The 24,675-nt window shown below is 38.5% G+C and overlaps 1 protein-coding gene across 1 annotated transcript in view; it reads right to left on the bottom strand.

The window, feature by feature from the left end:
* The window catches only part of SPAG17 (sperm associated antigen 17), a 132,604-nt gene that overhangs the window by 94,749 nt on the left and 13,180 nt on the right, over nucleotides 1-24,675 (bottom strand). The window contains exons 6-14 of the mRNA XM_063293042.1: nucleotides 22,223-22,417; nucleotides 21,538-21,719; nucleotides 20,128-20,268; nucleotides 15,098-15,179; nucleotides 13,785-13,876; nucleotides 8,231-8,368; nucleotides 8,037-8,147; nucleotides 6,785-6,935; nucleotides 5,621-5,851 (exon numbers count right to left, since the gene is read on the bottom strand). Of these exons, the coding sequence (XP_063149112.1) occupies nucleotides 5,621-5,851; nucleotides 6,785-6,935; nucleotides 8,037-8,147; nucleotides 8,231-8,368; nucleotides 13,785-13,876; nucleotides 15,098-15,179; nucleotides 20,128-20,268; nucleotides 21,538-21,719; nucleotides 22,223-22,417 (1,323 nt within the window). The remainder of the gene's footprint in view (nucleotides 1-5,620; nucleotides 5,852-6,784; nucleotides 6,936-8,036; nucleotides 8,148-8,230; nucleotides 8,369-13,784; nucleotides 13,877-15,097; nucleotides 15,180-20,127; nucleotides 20,269-21,537; nucleotides 21,720-22,222; nucleotides 22,418-24,675) is intronic.

The raw sequence follows: 24,675 nt of genomic DNA on the forward strand, positions 1-24,675 counted from the left end.
GACGACTGGGCTGAACTGCTCCCGTTCGCCGAAGTCGCATACAACAACGCCGTCCACACGAGCACGGGGAAAACCCCGTTCGAAGTGGTCTCGGGGCGCGACTTTGTCCCCATACCGGAGCTACCTCAACCCCCGGAACCCCAGGTGGACGCCAGCGACTGGGGACGGAAGATCGCGGAAGCATGGCCAGTAATCACGGCGGCGCTAAAGGAGGCACAGGCTGCTTACAAAGAGCAGGCCGACAAGCACCGGCGCCAACAACCGCCGTTCCAGGCGGGAGATATGGCCTATCTCTCCACCAAGTTCCTAAAGTCAACCCAACCCTCGAAAAAACTGGGGCCTAAGTACATCGGGCCGTTCCGAGTCACGCAAATAGTGAACCCGGTAGCAATACGCCTGGACCTGCCACACAACCTCCGGAGACTCCACCCGGTGTTCCATACCAGCCTCCTAAAACCGGCAACCACCTCCCGATGGCACCCAAGCACGCCACAGCCCGCACCGCTAATGATCGACGGGCAACACCACTTCGAGGTCAGGGACATCCTCGACTCCCGCAAGCAACGAGGAACTCTACACTATCTGGTCAGGTGGAAACACTTCCCCCACCCGGAATGGGTGGCGGCGCACAACGTTAACGCGCCTGACCTGACCAGAGCATTTCACCGGGCATACCCCGACAAACCGCAACCAAGGTCAGCAAACCCAACCCCCCCCCGCAGGCCCCCCCCCGCCTCCCGTGCCCCAAGGGAAAGGGCCCCCCCCAAGCCCGCGACTTGGGTGGACCTTCCCCCCCCCGGGACTCACTCCCCCCGCCCCGGGCCCACGGGGTGGTGACAAACGATCGCCAGCACCCTCCCCCCGCCCCCCGGCCGCGGGGGAGTGGCAAGCAAGTCAACAGGGCAACCTGGGGGCAACGCCCAGGAGACACAACAAAGGCGACGCACTCAAAATAAGAAAAGAAGGGCCCTACCTGGAGCTGAGCAGCACCCGACCAGCCACGCCTCTCGCCTCGCCGAACTGAGCCAAACAAACAGGGTGTGGTTGGAGCATGCGCACGCCAGGTCAGAACCCGAGCATGCGCACCATGGACACACCCTGGGAAGGCACGTGGTAGAGGGAGGAGCAAAGGGAGGGGCGACAACTACTCCGGCGGGAACTTTGAAAAAGAAAAAAAAAAAAAAAAAATGTGGCGTTTTGACAGCTCCACGGGGAAAACCAAGAAAACCGGGGGAGAACACTATTCGAAAAGGGGGCAGTATGTCATGAGTGCCGTTGAGCTAAAGTCATCAGCGCAATGGCACTCATGACAATGACAAGGAAATAAGTGAAGGGGCACAAGTTAAGTAGCCATCAACCCACAACGACTAACGGCTAACAAACAATAGCTAAACGAATCACGGAGCCACCCAAGCCATCAGCGACAATACAACGGGGATCGCCCAGCTGAAAGCAATCAGCAGAAGAATGGAAACCTGAGGATGGGCGATCCTGGAAACCCTCAACCAATGGCAGGGCAACGCATGGGACAAAGGGGGGTGACGTGACTGTGAGCGAGGGGGCGCTGACCGGCGCGGGGTATTTAAACCCCGCACCGGCGCGCTCCTGTCACTCTCAGCTTTTTTCTACTAACGTTGTACCTAACCTGAAATAAACCAGAACCTGCTTTGCAAACCAGCGTCTGAATGTTATTCAGAGGTAGGCAGCGCATGACATAAGTACAGTTAACTGTTGATCTTCTCCCCATCTCCACAGCAATGTCATCAATAATGGCTGGATCATTTTGAACAAGCAATATTTTTTCTATAAGCAGATAATCCAGTGGTCCCAAACTTTTTTGTGTTGATGAGCACATATGGGATACTAAGGACATACTATAGAATCTAGTTAATTCACAAAATGGCTGCCATGGGGATGTAACAAATCACCAATTTACAAGAATGCTACTATTATCCCTACTTAATTTTGTCCATTTCGTAAAACTAGGCATGTTTACAAAGAACTGAGCTAGAGCTACCTATCAATCTGGGAAAGCTTGTGAGCCTTGTAGAGTCCAGAGCCATTTTTGTAAATAAAGACAAGGCTGGACACTGGCATTTTGTTTTGCAGCATGATAGTTTCCTGTTTTTTAATTAATGTAAAAAATCAGGGACAGTAGGAACCCTGGCATTTGCTAAGAGATGCGCCCATGAAGTACACTGGCATCCCCAGATACCATGCTGGGGACTTTGTCTCACTCACACACACACACCCTCCTCCAAGTCTAGGTATACAGTGTGTAGTAAAAGAGAACCTATGGCCAGAAATTCATGCAGCAGTAAAAGTCTTGGGAACAATATTCCATGAATCAACAGACACTTCTCTTACTAGTGTTGCAAGATTCCAATTGCCCAACATAGTGAACAAGGACTCCAGAGCGAAAATGGAGAGGGAAAAGGAAAAGACATTTCCAAGCAACATATACCTGAATTGAAAGATGTGGATTGTTTCCTGACATTTTCCTCCAGTGAAAAATGGAAATATCGTTGACTATGAAATTCTTTATGCTCAGAGTCTAGCTCTATGAAAAAGAAATGCAAAAAAGACAGTTTAGATAAATTCTAAACGCACATTCATATAGGAGCTCCCCTGCACTCCCAATTCAGCTTTCAGCACTGACAGTAGCAGTAGAGAAAAGGTTCCCCTTAAAAACAGGAAACAACTTTGGAGGGGAAAAGTAGGGCCTCCTTCATATGTGGATATTGTAGAGTTCAGAATGGATGACCCCAAAAAATATAAATATGAACATGATCTCATAGTTCATGTAAATTAATATTTATTCAATGTAAATTCTATTTAGATTTTTGATACACTACTTAAGAACTACAGGTAGTCCTAGACTTACGACCATTCATTTAGTGACTGTTCAAGTTATGACAGTGCTGAAAAAAGTGACTTACAACTGGTCCTCGCACTTATGGCTGTGACAGCATCCCTGTGGTCACATGATCAAAATTCAGGCACTTGGCAGCTGGTATGTATTTACAACGGCTGCAGAGTTCTGTGATCACATGATCACCTTCCCAGCCAGCTTCTGACAAGCAAAGTCAATGGGGGAAGCCAGATTCACTTAACGATCACATGATTCCCTTAAGAACTGTGGTGATTCACTTAATGACCATGGCAAAAAAAGGTCGTAAAATTGGGCATGACTTACAATGACTGCCTTGCTTAGCAACAAAAGTTCTGGTCCCAATTGTGGTTGTAAGTCAAAGACTCCCTGTAATACCACCAAGCTCAGATGTTTTATAATATGAACACATTTCTAATCCTATCCTGTGTGTATCTACTCAGAAAATTTCCACTCTTTTCAATGTGGCTTACTGAGCCATCTCCAAATAATAATCTGTTTGATAATAATAACAAAAAACAACAATAGTAATTGATTAGTTTTATTCTGCATTTCATTCAAGAAGCTTAGAGAAACATACACAATCCATTGTTTTTCTCACAATTCTCGTGCTGCTGGTTAATAACATCCAAAGGAGCTTCATAGCTGACTGGATATTTCAGTCTAAGTTTTCTGAATTGTCCTAGCCATTGTAAGAGTAGAGCCATGTTAGTCTATGGTGCCAAAAAATCAGGAGGAGTCTGGTAGCATCTTTTCTGACTAACACATTTCACTGAAAGGCATAAATTTTTGTGAGCTATAGGTCACTTCCTCAGAACTGCAGCTCACTTCTTTTTGCGTAGCTCTTCTTTTTCATGCAGCTCACAAAAGCTTATGCCTTTTAATAAAATGTGCTACTTGGAAAAGGAGCCACCAGGTTCCTTCTGATCTGGCTTGGTGTGACATCTTCTACAATGAATAATTAACAAATGATTATAGAGCTGAATTGGGAATTTACACAATCTACTCACAGTCTAAAATTAGAGCATACAATTATTGGTGTAAATTCAATGAAATGGAGTCTGATAGACTTCCAAGACTGTGTTTATTAGAACAGACAAAATCCCAACTACAGACCTCCTGGATTACACAACTGACAAGTTATATAAAGAGCTGTGGTCTCCCTGTCTCCTGCGCTTCCAGAGATCAAGTCAAAAAGAGTGCTGCATAAAGAATCTTGGATGTAGAAGTGCAAAACAATATAGCCACCCTTAGCAAGGTTGGCAATTTGAAATGGCTGAGCTGATATAAATGCACTTTTCAAATTGCCAACTATTTAAAAATACAAATGCCAAAACATCTCAGGGAGGTATTCACCTGAGCTAGATTTGATCAGCTTGATAGAATGGTCAGATATGGGAGATTTAACAGCATCCCCTATAATGAACGCATTTGTATATGCGGACCGCCTGAAATTGAGGATATAGCACATATATTATTTGATTGTAATTTGTACAAGGAGAGAGATCTGCAACTTGGCCCATATATTTAATGAATGACCCACTGGGAATCACACATTAGAACAACATATTTTATGTGTGGCCAAGACCCAAAAATAACATATAATACAGTTCTGTATTTACAGTAAGTAAATCAATATGCCTGAGATCTACATACGTGGGGTTGATCAGGGTAAACTGTAGGGGTGACACGGAAATATCTGTATTTTCACTTATATGTATACTTACCTACTGTATTTTTATTTACTACTTACTTGTCTTCTTATATTAATTTTATATAGAGTTTTATTAACATGCAGTGTTTAATCTTGTATTCTGATATGGCCTGATCAATAAAGTTTGATTGATTGATTGATTATTTATTTATTTTATTTATTAATCAAATTTATCACCGCCCATCTCCCAAAAGGGACTCATCTTTTTTGTTCCGTTTTTTATTCCTACAGATAAATGCCTTCACTCAATAAAAATTCGTTCAACTGCACCATCCCACGTTTTAGTATGATTATAGTACCCATGTGTAAGTGAATTTCACAAGCCACAAATGTTTCATGAGCAATTTACTATTCCAAGAGGAAGTGGGAATTCTGAGAGAGTAGTTCCCTTCCCTGCTTTCATACCTTTTGTCAAGGTTTCCTCAGCTTTCTGCACAATGAAGTACAAAATCTTCCTACCCCGAAATCTTTGTTAAGCTGAATTATAGCTTAAAATTTTTATTACAGAGGAACAATTAAAATGTGATTTCTCCACCTGCAAAGTAGTGTAATCTGCTCTATCATCTCTGTCTTCTGACTATGTCAAACTCAGATACTCCAAAATCTGTCCTCATCCTGCCTTTCAATCCTTCCAGCTTAGCTTCCCAATCCTAATGGTGCCTGTTTAGCCAGCAAATATCGTTCTGCACCATTGTTTTGCAAGGCGCTCATTCCATGTTTTTGGTGAGATTTTTCATCAGCTCCATGTTCTCTGTAGTCAATGCAGCCATTCTGAAAGCTCTCCCCTAGCAGCCATTTTGCTTGAGTTAGGAAAAAAAGAGGGCCAAGGATGGTTGTGTCTGGAATTTTGGAAGTTGTATCATTTCATTAAGATGTAGCCAACAGATTTGTTAAAATCCCATTTTGATTTCTGATTTTGTTACTTGATATAATAATTTTTCAGTAACACAGTAATTCAAGAAATTATAAGCATTGTGATTTAATGCATTCACAATATAAACATAAAATTTCTTTACCTGAATTACTCATATTATGTTCTTTAGAAAGCTTTTTGCCAATTAATTCTTGTCTCAGTTGTCTAGCAAACCTAGCAGGATTATCCCATGGGATATAAGACACCTCATCATCTCCACCAAGCATCCTGCCAGAGCCTTCTAGTTGCCCAGAATTATTGACCTTTGTCAGCCTCAAACTTTCAAAAGTAAACACTTTAAAAGCTCGTTCTACTTCAGCCCAGTTCATATGTTCTGCAAGAAAATTAAGGCACAGAAAGAAAAATGTCCATTTAAATTGCCTGAATCCATTTTTCTTGCCAGAAATCTGTTTATCATTGATAGCTGATTCAAAGTTATTCCAACCAACGCATTCCCAGAAGAAAAAAATAAATGAGGAAATGATTCTACCTCTTCCCAGATCATGTAGCAGTAGTAGCAGTAATAGTAGTAGTGGTAGTTTATTAATTGATTAGTCCTGTGACCTTATCAATAAAATAAAATTGAATTAAATAAAATACATTGTCTAATTCCAAAAAGAAAATAGATAAAAGAATATACAGTAATACAATACATATGCGATAATACAGGGAGTCAGTAATCAGATGTATGAATCTCCCTTACAGGATACCCCAATTTGTTCAGTGTATTGAGTTCTTATGACCACTGCCTTAGTTATAAACTTAGCAGTTCTGCATACAATATGCACATTAGAACCCAGAAGGAAGTAAGACAGTCTTTGGTTTGGATCCCAGTGTACTGTTCTTTCTAATAGGGATGATAAATATTTAAGCCTAATGGGTACATATAATTGGCAATTGAACAAAATATGAAAAATATTTTCATATGCAGGTTCTCTCAAGATATGGCAAGTGGTGGAAGTGCCAGAGCCTTCTAGTTGCCCAGAATTATCGACCTTTGTCAGCCTCAAACTTTCAAAAGTAAACACTTTAAAAGCTCGTTCTACATCAGCCCAATTCATATGTTCTGCAAGAAAATTAAGGCACAGAAAGAAAAATGTCAATTTAAATTGCCTGAATCCATTTTTCTTGCCAGAAATCTGTTTATCATTGATAGCTGATTCAAATTTATTCCAACCAATGCATTCCCAGAAGCAAAAAAAAAAAAAAAAATTTGTACTACTTTGGAAACAATCTACAAAGTAAGCCAATAAAAGAATAATATTACCATTAGTACAATAGTGCATGAGTTCATGAAGCATGGCAAGGCGTTTGGTGTTGTTCGCAGGTGATGGAAGAGGGAATTTAAGAAGTTCCATCAAAGGCAGCTTTTCCATCATTTCTTCTTCGATCTTTATTGGGTCTAAGCCATCTTTTACCTTAAGTGAAGAGAAACATTTAACTTCACTGATTGTGTTACTGAAAGGAGGGATGAGCAACTTTTCATAGTTGGGGAACATAAAAAGTAGTTTTTGTTTTTTTGTTTTACCTCTCAGAACACGGGAATGACTCCACAGGTAGTCCTCAAGTTACGACTGTAATTGGGACCAGAATTGCTGTTGCTAAGTGATGCGGTCGGAAAGCACGATGTCATGTGACTGCATTGCTTAGCAATGGCAATGCAGGCAGTCCTGGTTGTTGTTTAACCCCAGAAGTGCAGGTTGTTAAGCGAGAAGCAGAGAGAGTCCCAGGTAAAGAGTGTGGGGGTGCCAATTACACAATTGATAATTTTGAAAGTCTAAAAAAATATTCAGGAAGGATACACTGAATCTCACTGAGAAACTCTGTGGCATAGAATTCCTTTTCAGCAAAACATTAAGAGCTGACCTTGTCAATAATCCCTAGATGGCATTACATTCTATTAAAATTACACTAAATAAACGGTAACTTCCCTAGACTGCATTGGCAAAGTTATAAGCAAATTTATACTCATTGGTTTCTTCGTTTTTGCCAGTTGTCAGCTCCGCTTTCATGGAAACGTCTTCAGCTCGCCATACCTCCTCCAGAAGTCCCATGCATACATTTATTCAAACCAGGTCATCATTTACTATTATTACCATTTTTCCTAAAATATTGCCTTTAAAAAGTATGCTTAAGGTTTATCCTTAAAAGCAATACATATCCATATACTAAGAGATACCTTTTTTCTTTTTCTTTTTTTCCTGGTTTACCTTAACGATTATTTTTAGCTTTTGTCTAGATGTTCAATAAAGTAGCAAAACAAAGTAAAATATCGCTCTCAAAAAGCAGCTTATGAGACACTTCAGCATTTAACATGGGGAATCTAACCACATTGTATAATTTTACTATTAGATTTACTGTATATGAGCACAGATTTTGCCTTTGTAGAGAACTGAAGCTACTTACAGTCGATGCAATCCTTTGGAATTTGGCAAATTTATAATGAAGTATTATCTCATTCCTGACTCTATTTTTGCATTAATGATGGAAAGAAAGGCTAAACAAATGTTATATTATACCTTTAGGCAGTGCAGCTTCCGAGACAAACTATCATGATAGTTTAGTATTAGAGGCCATCTGGGAGCCTGAACTTTTTCATCATTTTCAGGATAAAAGGAATTATACAGCTTCTGTCAAAGGAAAGGGAGCATGCATTTAAAAACATGTTTCTAATTTTGATAAAAGAAATAAATCATCATCAGACAATACAAACCATTTTTTCATTCTCAGGAAGGGCAAGAGAAGGTAGGGTCGAAACAATATGACTGGCAATAGAATGATCCAGCCCATCTTCACGTGGCTGTGGAATCACTAGGCTTGGTGGTATAAGATTTTCTTCTGTTGCAACAACCTAGCACAAATAAATATTTTGTTTCATTATTCCATTGCTCAGGAATAAAAACATGTTGAAGGAGTGATTAAAGATATTACAGTTACAGAACCTGTAGCATCAATGTACTATTGGTTAGATTATTTGCTTCTCTGAATCCATACTGGAAGAGGTGAAGATATCTAGGGCAATCCATAGGTTTAACAAAAGAAAACACTAAGATGTCTACAAGCTAACTTTCCTTCAATACTGCATTCACCCTGATACAATTAAGAGTGGGCAAGTAATCTGTGAAGGATAAAAAAAACTTACACTTTATAACCCAGGAAAGGACATGTTTTAGTCTACCTACCTATTGCATTATTATTATTGTTATTATTATTTATAAATATGTATTATTATTATTATTAATAATAATAATAATAATAATAATTATACTCATGGAATCAGGCCTATGAAATCTATTTTGTGTTTAATGTTCATTATTAGTTTTTTTATGAAGGTTAAGCTTATGCCCTTCGCTTTTCTTTGGATTTTACAGCATGAGAAGGAAGGGTGGCAATACCATTTCTTCATCTTACAGATTCAGCAAAGATCTAACCCTGAAGCTAAGTATGAAACATGTGAAATAAGTAATAGAAAAAGGTTATTCGTAGATATCATGCTGACCAGAAAAGCAACACTGAAGAAAAGATATCCCATATATTGGAGGGACATAAACCTTGAACAGCAACAAAATAATCAACAACAACACATCGTGCTTAAGTCCTATATGAAATTGGTGGACTATGAAGGATTCAAACAAGGGAATCTCTCTCAAAATATTCCACAAAGCCAGTTCTTTCAGATGGAGGCTAAACGAAACATTCATTCATTCATTCATGGCAGCGTACTATAAAAAAGACCATCATAAAAACTAACAATCAAAAATTCAACAAAACACAGTCAAAGTTACTAATGACAGAGTAGCAGAGAAAGTTATTGTTATGGGCAATAAAGCCATCTCACTAAGTCACCACTGCCTTGAGTCCCCCGAGCCTATTGGCACAACCATGTTTTAGAGGACCTCCTGAAGCATATCAGGGTTGAGGTCAGTCTCATCTTGGGGGAAATGATGTTCCACAGGAGGGATGCCATGGCAGAAAAGGCCCGTCTCCTGGGTCCTGCCAGAAGAAACTCCTTAGCGGATGGGACCCATAGCATACCTCTTCTGCTGGACCACTGTGTGCGACCATGGAAGAAAGCCTCATGCAGCCAGTAGCTGCCTTGCAAAGGACCAGGCTGGACATACTTGGTCAGCAGCGGGAGCAAGAAGGCAGTGAAGGTCAGCTAGGGTGACAGGGGCCGCGGAGTGCAGATGGGGGGAAATAGGTGGGTGGGGGGAGTTGAAGTGCCACTGTGGTTGTAAGTGTGGGCAGGCTGCCAAGTGTCCGAATTTTGATCATGTTACCATGAGGGGGCAGCAATGGCTGTAACTTAAGGGACCGGTCATAAGTCCCTTTGTTCAGTGCCTCCATAACTTTGAACGGTCGCTGAACGAATGGTCGTAAGTCAAGGACTCCCTGTAGGTACAAATGATGAACATGTAATTGCTAAAACTTTTATTGAAATTTGAAATGGAAGAAGAACAAGTGAAAGACTGTATGATAAAATGGGCTAAGAACTTTGGACACAATATACTGATGGAACAGAGGGAAAACATGTGGTTAAAAGAATTGAAATTGTCATGAGTAATGACGGTGAGCAGGAGGGGGCCTCTATCCAGGGGGGAAAACGCATGCGTAGTACTGAGGAATTAAGCAGCCATTCAAAGAGACACAGATCAGGCCCGCCTTAGCTTTTGGGGTTTATATGTCTGGGTTTTTCCCACGCTTATTCAGTTTGTTAGGATTCTGTTTGTGTAGCAGTAATAAACACTAGAGAACTACTCCTCGTCTCAGTGTGTGTCTCACTGTTAGGACAGAAATTTACATTATGTTATAACCTAAAAGAGAATTTTTATAAAATGATGTACTGTAGGCTCTAGAAATATTGTCTGGAATGTATAAAGGTACTTCAGATTTATGTTGGAAATGTGGACAAGAAGGGTCATTTTATCATGCCTGGTGGACTTGTAAAAAAGCCAGAAATTTCTGGGTTCAAATACATATAATGATACAAAGAATTTTAAAGATCAACATTCAAATAAAAACATATTTTTTTTGCTGGGTTTAATAGACAGTCAATTAGAAAAGAGCCATGGAAGATTATTTTTATATATGACTACTGCTGCAAGACTATTACATGTGCAAGCATAGAAAGACTCTGAACTACCCACAATGGAGGAATGGTTGGTGAAAATGACAGAACTTGCAGAGATGGCAAAATTAACTTGTTATTAACTTGTATTAGTGACTGGAAACCCCTTATGGACTTTTGCTGAAAAAAGAGAAAAATGAACTTGTGATTTATGGGTTTGAAAATTAGAAAGAGTACCTTATGGAAAGAATGAAACTATGATGTAACCTTAGAGAGAGAGAGTAAAATATAAATGCATTTATTACTGCTGTCAAAAAGATTGGAAGCCGCTTCTTTATAATGTTTCCTTTTTTCTTCTTCTTTTCCTTTTTTCTATCTTCTTTCTTACTTATTCACTATTTTTCCTTCTTTCTTTTCTAATATTTGTATTGCTTTTATCTTGTTGAAAACTTTTTCAATAAAAATTATATTTATATTATATTATATTATATTATATTATATTATATTATATTATATTATATTATAATTATATATATTTTCTCTCCACAAAGGCAAAAGAGCTGGTCTACTTTCTTAATACTAATGAAAAGACAGTGGTTTGTTGTTTAGGACAGTGTTTATAGCAATGCAAAATACTTCCTCTGGAGTCCTAGACACAGTACGAGGCATCCCTTTTGGAAGCTTATGATATATCTACTTCAAATACCCATTTGAACTACCCATTTGTTTTTTGAGAATAATTCACAGTAATGCAGGAACAAGTAGAACCTTCTTTTACAGGAAGGCCTTGCTCTACATCAGAAGTGGCCAACACTTTTGTAGCAATGAGTACATTTATCCTGTTCTATGAATTCTGTCACTGGCCAAGGGTACAGGAAATGTGGTGGAAATATAATGACAAGATGTTTTATCCTTTTCCTCCCACTGGGGATAGGTGCACTTTTAAAGCAGCAGGGATTTTGTCTGTGTTTATAATTTTTTTTCTGCACATTTACAGGAAAGAAAGCATTTCAGTTGGTTATTTATTTATTTATTTATATCCCACCTTGAGTCAGGAGTTAAAGCAGGCAAACATAGCTCTCCCTCCTCCTATTTTCTTTTCATAGGAAAAAACATACCAAGAATAACTGAAAGATGGTTGCTTTCAAATCTAAATTCCCCATTGATAAGAGTAAAATCCACATTGAATACAATACATATACATATAATCCACATATAATCAGTTGTGCTGCTTCTTCAACTAGAAAAATTACACTTATATTTTCCATAATTTCTAATAAGATGACTCCCCTCTTAGTCTAAACAGAAACAGAAGGCCAATTTTTCCATTGACCTTACTGATTTAGCATCCATTTAGTTCTATCTCTTCAATACTCCATGTTTCTTGAAACTAATTTATATAGTGCCTATTTATCCAGTCAGTTAAAACCTTAACTTACTACATCCTTTGATAGAAATTTAATCTAGTAGTTATTAGGAGAAAGTCTTCTGAATATTTCCTGGGTGGTGGTGGGGCTTAGCAAAAAGATTACTGTATGTAACTGAGGAGTGCTTAATGTTGATTAAAACAGATTTATGGTCCTATTTACTTACTGGACTGAAAATTCAGTTATTCGAACAGATTGCCTCTAAATGTTAATATGCATGGACAATTACAATAAAGTATGGTTATTTTTTTATTTAGACTGTTATATAATAAAATATTATAAGACTGAGAAGCCCTTATATATACAGTTTATTTAGTTTTTATTGGCTTGTTTTTTCTCTCTATTTCTTTTGTTTTGTTTGTTGTCACTGTTGTTTTTCCTCTCTCTCTCTCTTTTTCCTCTCTGTTCAGCAAATGAAGCAATATTGTTGGCAGGCCAAGCTGTAGAAAGCTTGAACTGTTTGGAAGTTCCTTCACACAGCACTGTGCACATACACAAGAAGTAGAATAATTTTGTATCTTTGTCATCATCAACACCAGACTGCAAGCTCGGAATGCACTCTGGCCTATGTTTGATCAGATTTTTAAAATGTTCCACAATTTAAGGCTTTTTCTATTCAGGCTTTGGAAACACTAATTCTCTAATAAATCAGTGGGACAGATATGGAATCTTCACATAAATAGGGCAATTATATTTCTCAAAGCAAATATGTGGATTGGGAAATCTCCAAGGATCTTAAGGAATCTATCAGACTTTTCAGTAATACTGTAGATTCAAGTAAGTCCAGAGCCCCTTCAAAAAGGAAACCTCACTCTCACTAGGAAGTTATTTAATGGCTAGGAAGCTATCCTTATTACAACTTTCCTGCCCAGTCAAAAATACAAGTCAAGGGCGTGATATAACACAAGTTGCTCATGTATGGGGATGGATTCATGATTACTGTGGTGACCTTAAAATCAAAAACTTCCCTAGACCAGCAGTTCAGAAAAAGATTCTTCAGAACAAAACAAAACAAAACAAAACAAAACAAAACAAAACAAAACAAAACAAAACAAAACAAAACAAAACAAAACAAAACAAAACAAAACAAAACAAAAGCTCAGGGATCTTTAACATCAAACCCAAGTTCAGGAACAGAGAATACTAGGTGTCACAGTAAACAGTACACCAAGTATAGACAACTTGCAGTCCATAGGCTGCATGTAAACCAACAGCCCCCATTTTTCAGCTCCCAGAGCATACCCCTAGATTTCATGGTCAATATTCAACACCTTGTCTGTCAGTTTTTGACAGCACTTTTTCTTGTCCACCATCCCCCCCACCCACTAAAAATGCATCCTTTCCCAAAAGGGCCAGAAAATTTGATTGCAATCCCTGATGATTTCTCCAAGACTTTTGAACACGCATCCTGTCCCATCAGAGGCCAAAAAAGATAATGTGCAGTTCCTAACAGAAAAAAAATTGCCCGGCCCTGCAGTACACCAATAAAATATCTTAATATGGCCTGAAAGCTCAACATTTGGCACAACCATATAAAACTGGACAAGGGAGTCACCAGATCGAGCAATCTTGCTTCCTAAATCAGGTAAAATGAGAAACATCCATTCTCCTTAGCTATTTAGCTCATCTACCCACACTTCAATAATGCAAAATTATTCTTCCTTCTACTAGCAGAGACCTTTAATTAAAGATCCTGTAGGTACTTTAGTTGCAAGGACTTTTTATAGAAATCTTAATTATTCTTCAATAAATTGTAGAGTATGTTTGCTTACCTGCTGCAGCATACAGTGCAGTATTAAGGCAACAGAAACCACCTCATCAGGGATACAGCTTAGGAGATCATTGTAATATCTCATGTCTACATCTGTAATAATAAAATTTTCTTTAATAAAAATAAAATTTAAAAATAATGCATTTAAAACATTTAGGTAAATAGAGCTACAGATAATTGCAATTTGAGTACAGTATACACTTGTGAATATTCATGCTTCTCAAAGGAAGGAGGTAGTTCCCTTTGCAATAGGCCCCTCTTCTATGGATAAAGTGAGGCAAATTCTTTTTCAGTAACTGAAAGATTTTTCTCTCAATCCACAGACAGTACATCCTTTAAATGACTGTATTGACTTAAACAACCTGAAAAAAAGGCAGAAAACCTTGCTGAAGCTGCACAGTCCATCAGATCAAGAGTTTGATTTACAATGGTGAGCCTTATGATGGAAAGCCAACAGTACAGACTCTTGAAAGATTATGATTATACTTGATCTATGATTTCCTTCTTTGGGGATGAAGTTTTTGGTTTAAATGGTTTGAGGATCTTCCAGCTCATATGGCTGGCAACCCTACTCATACTCCATTTAAAGAGATCTTTATAATTTTTATTGGAATCTTAAGTAATTTTGAGGCATTTGCAGAATTTTCCTGGCGAAAGGAAGTTATTGCGTTTAAGAGACCCTTTTTAGCTTTAACGCAGTCATTATCATACCAAGATTTAGGTCTTTTATGTGCATAAAAACAATTAGCTGTTGTAAATCTTGTCAGGGGGCTTGAAGATTAACAATAATTGATTGATACACTGATATTACTTGTTCATATGAACAAGGATTTTGGTAAACTAGTTTGCAAGCTGCACCATTCTAGTCACCTGCAGAAGGAGTTGGTAGCCATTCACAGAGCTCTAGGAGTATGGGATTGCTACTTAACCATTCTGTGGTTAAGTATGAAATATGAACAGTCAGTGCCCATTGAAAAATGGGGATTACATTCTTTGAGGGACTCTGATTTGTTTTATCTACCTTCTGGAGTATGTCAGTAATTTTCATAAAGTCTACATGCTTATAAAGCTGGAGAAAATACATTCAGCAGTTAATGATCAATGGCAACAAGAACAGAAAATTCTGAGATTATCTGCCATGTTAATATAACTTCCCCAACTATGTAGGGAATCCAGGAGTGAAAAGACCATCAGAAATGCTCCCATTGCTATCACCAAAGGTTGCACAATGTTATATTGCATACTTCCATAAAACAGTGGAAAGGAACTGACCTGATATTTTTTGGACAATAACTAAAGTTACTTTACACATACCTGTAGTTAAAACTGGGAGTGCAACAGACTCGTCTACAGCCTGTTTCTTTCTTGAGGGAGTAACTGGAGCAGTCACATGTATCTAGTGAAATAAAATATTAATTAAAACAAAATAACTTATGTTTATGTTTTAATCTTGTTACAGCTGAAAAAAATTGAATAAGATTTATAAGGGCTAGACCCCTAATGTTCCTTTGGGCAGACTGAGGGATGTGACTGGATTTAAGATGTGATTCATGTTTCTTTGAAAGAATGAATAAGCAATAGAGCATATGCTCCTGAAGAGGCCAACTCTTGATTCAGCTACAATGAACCCTCTTCATGGTTCAAACCTGGGCAAGGGACAAACAGGATTGGTTGCTCTAGTAGATGACTTTTATCTGGACTAGGAGGGAAGGAATATGCCCCTTTTAGTCCTATTAGACCTCTTAATATTATATGACAACTTTTAGCAAGGTTTTCTCCTGGATTACCAGTGACAGTTGAAAGTGGGATTACTGTTTTATGACATTCAACTTCTTTAAGGGAGCAGCTCCAGTCAGTAACTACTGGCAGGGGAAGTGGTTCTGTCCATGGCCATGCCATGGCTACTCCTATGGCCACGAAGTTTACCTTTTTCCGTCATGTTATTCAACATCTATATGACACTGCTGGTTGAGGTAATCTGTCAGTTCGGGATGATGTATCATCAGTATGCTTATGATACGCAATTACAAGACCCCACCGCAATCCAAACCAGAGATGCTGTGGAGATTCTAACCCCGTGGTTGGAGGCTATGAGGGACTAAAAGAGATTTAACAAGCCAAAGATTAATCCCAGTAAGTCAGGGACAGTATTTGGAAGGAAACAGTATGGCTCCATTTCAGTTCCAAGTATGGAGTTGCACTTTCCCTGGATTTACATGTGGAGGTTGTGGTAAGAAAACACTTGCCCAGCTGGTATGCCAGTGATTCATGCCTTTGTGACTTTTAGATAAGATCGCTATAAAGCACTATACTTGGAGCTGCCTTCAAAAAATACCCAGAAACTGCAGTTAGAACAAGATGTAACTCCTCATTTGCTAGCAGGTGAGAGGCAATTCAGGAGCATAACATCTCTTCTGCAGAGGCTGCACTGGCTGTCAGTAGGTTTCCAACTAAAATGTACAGTGCTGGTGTTAACCCATAATGCTTTACATGGCTTGGCTTCCCTTTGGACCTTTGGACGCACCTTCCCCAAACAGAAATTGCTCACTGTGAGTGTTCCAGCCCAAGAAGTAAGAGAGGCAGGAGCCCAAAGCAGGCCTTCTTGATGGTGGTCCTATTACAATGGAAAAGCCTGTGCAGATCGCCCTCACACTGCTGAGCTTCAGAAATGTGTTAAAAACTGCTGGGGGGTGGGTTTCCCAGATATTTGGGGTCTAGTGGTTGAACTTAGGCTGACTTTTTGTTGATTTTAATAATCTATTTAATTCTTTTATTTAATATGAATTATTTTTAAAGTAATTTTACTTGGATTTTTGTTATGCAGATTACGGCATTGCTTTTATTTATCTGTTGTTTGTAAAATACCTATCATTTTGGGATATGGTGCTATATTAATTTTGTAATAATAAAATAGATAAATATCCTTCCAGTCTAGCAAGATGTTTAGAAATACCCAGTAAATTGGAGGAGCAATGATTTATTCAACAGTAATTACTCCATTCTTCAGCAAAGGATCATTACCTTGTCATGGTGCTGGAGCTCCAGCACCTCAATGACGCCATGAGCTAAACCGTGAAGGGCCACCCAAGACGGGAAGGTCATGACAGAGAGGTCAGACTAAATGCGATCCCTGGGGAAGGTAATGGCAACCCACCCCACTATTCTTGCCGTGAAAACTAAATGGATCAGTACAACCAGAGATATGTCGGTATACCATCAGAAGATGAGACCCCCAGGTCAGGATATGGTCAAAATGCTACTGGGGAGGAACAAAGGATGAGTTCAACTAGCCCCAGACGTGATGACGCAGCTAGCTCAAAGCCGAAAGGACGGCTAGCAGCCGACGGTGCTGGTGGTGAACGGCGAATTCAATGTTCTAAGGATCAACACACCACTGGAACCTGGAATGTAAGATCTACAGCCAGGGCAAATTGCATGTGGTTATTGGTGAGATGTCAAGATTAAAGATAGATATTTTGAGCGTCAGTGAACTGAAATGGACTGGAATGGGCCACTTCACATCAAATGACCACCAGATCTACTACTGTGGACAAGAGGACCACAGAAGAAATGGAGTAGCCTTCATAATTAATCGTAAAGTGGCTAAAGCAGTGCTTGGATACAATCCAAAAAATGATAGAATGATGTCAATTCGAATTCAGGGCAAGCCGTCTAACATCACAGTGATCCAAATATACACCCCGACCACAGATGCTGAAGAAGCTGAAGTAGAGCAGTTCTATGAGGATCTGCAGCACCTACTAGACAACACGCCTAAAAGAGATGTTATTTTCATCACAGGAGACTGGAATGCTAAGGTGGGCAGTCAAATGACACCTCGAATTACAGGTAAGTATGGCCTGGGAGAACAAAACGAAGCAGGATACAGGCTGATAGAATTTTGCCAAGACAATTCACTCTGCATAACAAACACTCTCTTCCAGCAACCTAAGAGACGGCTTTATACATGGACTTCACCAGATGGACAACACCGAAATCAGATTGACTACATCCTTTGCAGCCAAAGGTGGCAGACATCTATACAGTCGGTAAAAACAAGACCTGGAGCTGACTGTAGTTCAGATCACGAACTTCTTCTTGCACAATTTAGGATCAGACTAAAGAGATTAGGGAAGACCCACAGATCAGCTAGATAGGAGCTCACTAATATTCCTAAGGAATATGCAGTGGAGGTGAAGAATCGATTTAAGGGACTGGATTTAGTAGATAGGGTCCTGGAAGAACTATGGACAGAAGTTCGCAACATTGTTCAGGAGGCGGCAACAAAATACATCCCAAAGAAAGAGAAAACAAAGAAGGCAAAATGGCTGTCTGCTGAGACACTAGAAGTAGCCCAAGAAAGAAGGAAAGCAAAAGGCAACAGTGATAGGGGGAGATATGCCCAATTAAATGCAAAATTCCAGAGGTTAGCCAGAAGAGATAAGGAATTATTTTTAAACAAGCAATGCGTGGAAGTGGAAGAAGACAATAGAATAGGAAGGACAAGAGACCTCTTCCAGAAAATTAGAAACATTGGAGGTAAATTCCAGGCCAAAATGGGTATGATCAAAAACAAAGATGGCAAGGACCTAACAGAAGAAGAAGAGATCAAGAAAAGGGGGCAAGAATATACACAAGACCTGTATAGGAAGGATAACAATATCGGGGATAGCTTTGACGGTGTGGTCAGTGAGCTAGAGCCAGACATCCTGAAGAGTGAGGTTGAATGGGCCTTAAGAAGCATTGCTAATAACAAGGCAGCAGGAGAAAATGGCATCCCAGCTGAACTGTTCAAAATCTTGCAAGATGATGCTGTCAAGGTAATGCATGCTATATGCCAGCAAATTTGGAAAACACAAGAATGGCCATCAGACTGGAAAAAATCAACTTATATCCCCATACCAAAAAAGGGAAACACTAAAGAATGTTCAACAGTGGCACTCATTTCACATGCCAGTAAGGTAATGCTGAAGATCCTGCAAGGTAGACTTCAGCAATTCATGGAGCGAGAATTGCCAGATGTACAAGCTGGGTTTAGAAAAGGCAGAGGAACTAGGGACCAAATTGCCAATATCCGATGGATAATGGAAAAAGCCAGGGAGTTTCAGAAAAACATCTATTTCTGTTTTATTGACTATTCTAAAGCCTTTGACTGTGTGGACCATAACAAACTGTGGCAAGTTCTTAGCGGTATGGGGATACCAAGTCATCTTGTATGCCTCCTGAAAAATCTGTATAACGACCAAGTAGCAACAGTAAGAACAGACCACGGAACAACGGACTGGTTTAAGATTGGGAAAGGAGTACGGCAGGGCTGTATACTCTCACCCTACCTATTCAACTTTTACGCAGAACACATCATGCGACATGCTGGGGTTGAGGAATCCAAGGCTGGAGTTAAAATCGCTGGAAGAAACATTAACAATCTCAGATATGCAGATGATACCACTTTGATGGCTGAAAGCGAAGAGGGACTGAGGAGCCTTATGATGAAGGTGAAAGAAGAAAGTGCAAAAGCTGGCTTGCAGCTAAACCTCAAAAAAACCAAAATTATGGCAACCAGCTTGATTGATAACTGGCTAATAGAGGGAGAAAATGTAGAAGCAGTGAAAGACTTTGTATTTCTAGGTGCAAAGATTACTGCAGATGCTGACTGCACTCAGGAAATCAGAAGACGCTTAATCCTTGGGAGAAGAGCAATGACCAATCTCGATAAAATAGTTAAGAGCAGAGACATCACACTGACAACAAAGGTCCGCACAGTTAAAGCAATGGTGTTCCCCGTAGTAACATATGGCTGCGAGAGCTGGACCATAAGGAAGGCTGAGAGAAGGAAGATCGATGCTTTGGAACTGTGGTGTTGGAGGAAAATTCTGAGAGTGCCTTGGACTGCAAGAAGATCAAACCAGTCCATCCTCCAGGAAGTTAAGCCAGACTGCTCACTTGAGGGAATGATATTAAAGGCAAAACTGAAGTACTTTGGCCACATCATGAGAAGACAGGACAACCTGGAGAAGATGCTGATGCTAGGGAGAGTGGAGGGCAAAAGGAAGAGGGGACGACCAAGGGCAAGGTGGATGGATGATATTCTAGAGGTGACGGACTCGTCCCTGGGGGAGCTGGGGGTGTTGACGACCAACAGGAAGCTCTGGCGTGGGCTGGTCCATGAAGTCACGAAGAGTCGGAAGCGACTAAATAAATAAACAACAACAATTACTCCATTATCAGATTCAGTTCTGAACCATGATATCAGTCTTAACAGTATCCAAATGATAGGATTTTAAGCAAAATGTATTTCCATACCAAGTTTTATATAATAATACTTTTGGTTATTTGCCACAAACCTCTAATTTACTCTTCTTTTCTACCACAGGTACAGTAATAAATCTAGCCGATTCCAAGTAGTGCTGGTGCTGTCTTTTCCAATCCAGGCAGTCATACATTAAACATGCAACATTTTCAAAGATTTCTGTTCCAATTTCAAGCTACATAATGGAAGATAAAGAAAAGTAAAGACTGAGTTTACAATATTTATTTGCTTATTCATTTTATATCCCAACTTTCTATTGTTCTACTTAAGTGACTACTCAAAGACAACAGGCAAATGCAGTAACATTTTTAGCAATGAAATACATTTAATTTATCAACACAGTGAACATGATTTTGTGCTGTACAGGTTGAATGGTTTAAATTATTAATACTCCCTTTATCTTGGAAGAATCACAATAAAAATAAGTTATTCTATCCATTAGCACAGTACACAGCTGTCCATTTAATATATTATAATTCAAGAATCCAATTTCTCAGATCACTGTTAAAAATTCTTCTTCTTTCCATCATCCATTATGGAGAATTTTGTCATGGGATATTCCTTTGATTTGTAAAGGAAATATGCACATGGATTTATAGAACAAATGGATATTACAGATATTTTTAGGCAATTAGTTTCTTCCTTCTGGATTACTGATCTGTACCATTTCCACTTCTAAATCCACTTCAGCTGTATCCAGACAAACTTTGAAACACTTTCAAACATTTATTTCACTTTGATGAATTAAATACTGTAATACATTTTCTTTATCCTAATTTGCATCAATGTCTCCTATTAACTATCTCCTGAAGTCACACTCAGATAATGAGGCTGGTTGCTATTACTGCATGATCTCCAAAACTACTGTATGATCTCCAAACTTAATTATATTCAGAGAAATTGCAGTCCATATTATAGAAGAGCTATTCTGAGTCAAATCTCCTTCTCTCCATTCAAATGTCTTCCCTTCCCCTATCAAACAACACTTACTTTACAGGGATTCATTCCTTGGGATGAATAAGCAATTTTTCTAAGAATGAACTTTGTCAGTATGTATGAGTATACAGGAAAAATAATAGTATCAATAGTCAGGACCAGAAAGTATTCAGTGATGTGACTGAACATCAGTGGAGTATGCATAGTCTGAGAACTCACATAGTAACACCCCTCTCCCATATACTGTGGTCCATTAGAGAAAACAAACCAGAAGCAGCAAAATTCCAAAAATCTATTTCGCCTAGCCTATCATCTGCCACAGTGGCAGGCACATTTCCCCTTAAAATGCTTAATCACCAGGAAATACAGCCATTGCCAGTAAGCAGAGAAAGTTTACGTGTTAGGGTGATGGATCTGAATTAGAGACAAATGTTGAACTACTTTATTGCCCCTAAACCCAACAAAGATGCCTTTTTGTAAAAAAACAAAAACAAAACAGCCTACTAACCATCAAGTCATTGTTGCTCCAGTCAGCAGGAAAGGAAGACTCATGGACTTTGTGATAGAGTCTAGCTATCTGAAAAATACTTGATCCTGGTTTTCCATTGTTTAGGATTGGTTCCAAATATTTCCAGAATGTTTCCAGGTCTTTAGCTGCTTTTTCCTTCTTTTTGTTTTCAGCTTCTACAACTTGAATTGCATCAGAAGCAGATTAATATTTGTATGTCCATGGCTAAAATGAAATATACTCTTGGACTACCTTGGCAAAAAGGAAAACTAAGATTTGCCTACTCCTGCCACTTAATTTAAGATTCATCTGCCATTAACATAAAACATACTTTTTGAAAATGTTCTTAAACCCATTTAATGAAGAAACAGATACAATATAAAGAAATATGAACCATAGAACATATTCACATTATGTAGTGTTATTTCACTCCTCACTAATGACTCCTCACTAATTTTTAGGACATACCCTCATCTATGCCAGTTTTTATTCTTTGTCATTCCCAAGGAAACAGACCTCAAAAATAAGATAGAGACTTAATTCCACAGAAATATCAATAATAAGTAGATACCTTTTTAATGTTAATAAATATTCTACTTATTTTGTAAGAGTAAAAGCCTATTTAAAACAAAGCAGCAGCAGCACTAATGAAAAATATAAATGTTTTTATTAAGTAGTAGCTTACCTTCTGGTGCAAGAAGTGGTTCTTCCTGCAAAGCCATCATTTCTAAGTAGGTCTGGAGCGGCTCATAATTGTTAGAAGAAATCTGAATGACGCTTCCAATATTGATGCCAAGATCAGACAGTATAGGTAAAAGTTGAGGATTGTGAAAACCACTAATTATGAAATAAAACTGAGCACCATCATCTGGTTCATCATCTGTTTAAAACATCACATAAAACCCACTGCTTTAATTAAAATATATGGTTGGGATGGTATCTGAACTGGCATCTTCAGTTGATGGACATGTACCTATATATACCTGAAATACATGTGTTGCATACATTTATTTATTTATATGGCCACCTACCTCATATGCATGACTCTGGGTGGCTAACAATTAAAAACAGTATAAAAACAGAATAAAAGTAATAGCTAACTGTATCCTTCATCCTGGATATATGCTATTTGGAAATTCTGATGAAAGCAGAGATTTCAGCTTCCCCAGGATACTATGCCACAAAGCAATGGCTAGATTTCTATTACAAATCATATGAAGGTTAGAAAGTAGCATTTATATTTCATTGCTGTACAATTGTTTCATTTGCACCCATTAACAAACACACATTTTCCTTCATTTTTAATAAATGCCAGATACCACCTGTTAAGATACCCAAGTGAAATGATTGATATTATTGTTCAATATTCATAGAGAAATTTTAATCTCTCCAGTTGCTGTATGGATACTTAGAACACTCGTCACCAACTCCTCAGAAAACAAAAGCAGCTGTGGTTAAAACCTGAAAAGAAGGTTGCTAAAGTAGGTGGGCTGGAATGGAAAACTAAGTAAGACCAATTTAAGAATTCAGGCCCCATAAACTCAGATTACTAAAAGAGTACAACAACCGGTAGCAATGCTGAGAAGTTGCAAAAAGATGGTGCAAAAAGTTATGGTGCTATCTTTATCTTTGTTAGTTTATAAACATGCCCATATTATACCAGTGGAAGGTAATATAAATAAGTTTTATTTGGATATGGATGTGAGAGCTCAGTAAAGATATGAAATCACTTTTGCTGCTAGGCATATTTACTCAAAAGCACTGACTTCAGTGGGACTAACTCCAATCTAACTGTGAATAAAATCACAAACTTAAACTACTTTTCAATTCACTGAACACCCTTCTGGTTCATACATTCAGATATTTCATGATCAAGAGCTGTATCCACCATGAACTTCCTGCTTGGACTTTATGGAACAATCTTGTGGGCTTTTTTCTCTCCCACAGAAATATTAGGGCTCCAAGTAGTGAAATGCTTCTTTCTGTAGTTCTATCATAACTGAATCATTTCATAGGGCTCTTTTTTCTGGAATACTAGTTCTTTCAGCCTGAAAATGTTCTGTGAAAAAGTATGCTGCCATAACAGTAGAGAAATGGAAGCAATCCTTACATGACTTTTGTGGCTTTCTCCAGGAAGTCTTGCAGAATTTATAACTGATGCATCAACTGAAAATGATTGTGCCATACTAAAGTTAACTAAGCAAGCAATAAAGACAATGAAATGGACAACTGTGTGGTGTAAGTATTTTTTCATGTCAGCTTCAAATTGGGTACTATTGTCCAAGAACCAACTTATTTTTAATTGCCTATTTCTACAGCATGTACTGAAACATCAACAGCACCATCAACTATTTATGAGAGAAAAATACCTTTTCTTTGCATGTATGCACAGAGAGTAAGTTTTCCCTTATATCTAGAAGCAAAATTAACTTTAGTTATGTTCACTCAAATGTCAAGTCTTATTGAAATCTCTGTGATGTACTTTTAAAATATATTATGAGAATACAAGAAGGGGGCAGCCATAACAAATCTAATACATTAAATTAAATTTAAATTAAATTAAATTAATCCTTTGCAATAGATATGCAGAAATAAAATACTGTGGTTTAATAAATATTTATTCTTATAACATATTTAAAGTTAATAATGTTTGATGCATTTTAATTTAAAACACATATTATATATAAAATATGTTTCTACACCCTGGAGGATCAGGACATGCTGAAAAAAGCAGCATTAGCTGTGTTTGCCATGAGAAAAAAAATCCACAGAGGCAATATTTATATTAGACCAGCAAAAGTTGCATAATATTTGCAAGTTTTGCTGGGATCTTTATATCTTGTGTAGAATGGAAACAATTTTGATTTTAACAACTGGAGTTCAGTTGTTCTACTTGATAATGTCCAATTTGCATTTCTGGAGACTCTCTCACTCCATGTAAAAATGTAAACTAGTATAAACACAGTTACGTGCTGGTCACATTTCCTTCCATACACACAGACCATTTTTCTCTTGGCTTTTAACCATCTTGCCTAATTGACGTTCAAAGCAACTTAAAAACTTTCAACTATTATAAGACTCCTGGTGAATCTTACAATAGCACATTTTTGTAATAAAATAAATAAAAATAAACATACA

Source organism: Candoia aspera, chromosome 2, assembly GCF_035149785.1.
Source record: "Candoia aspera isolate rCanAsp1 chromosome 2, rCanAsp1.hap2, whole genome shotgun sequence".
Lineage (NCBI taxonomy): Eukaryota > Metazoa > Chordata > Lepidosauria > Squamata > Boidae > Candoia > Candoia aspera.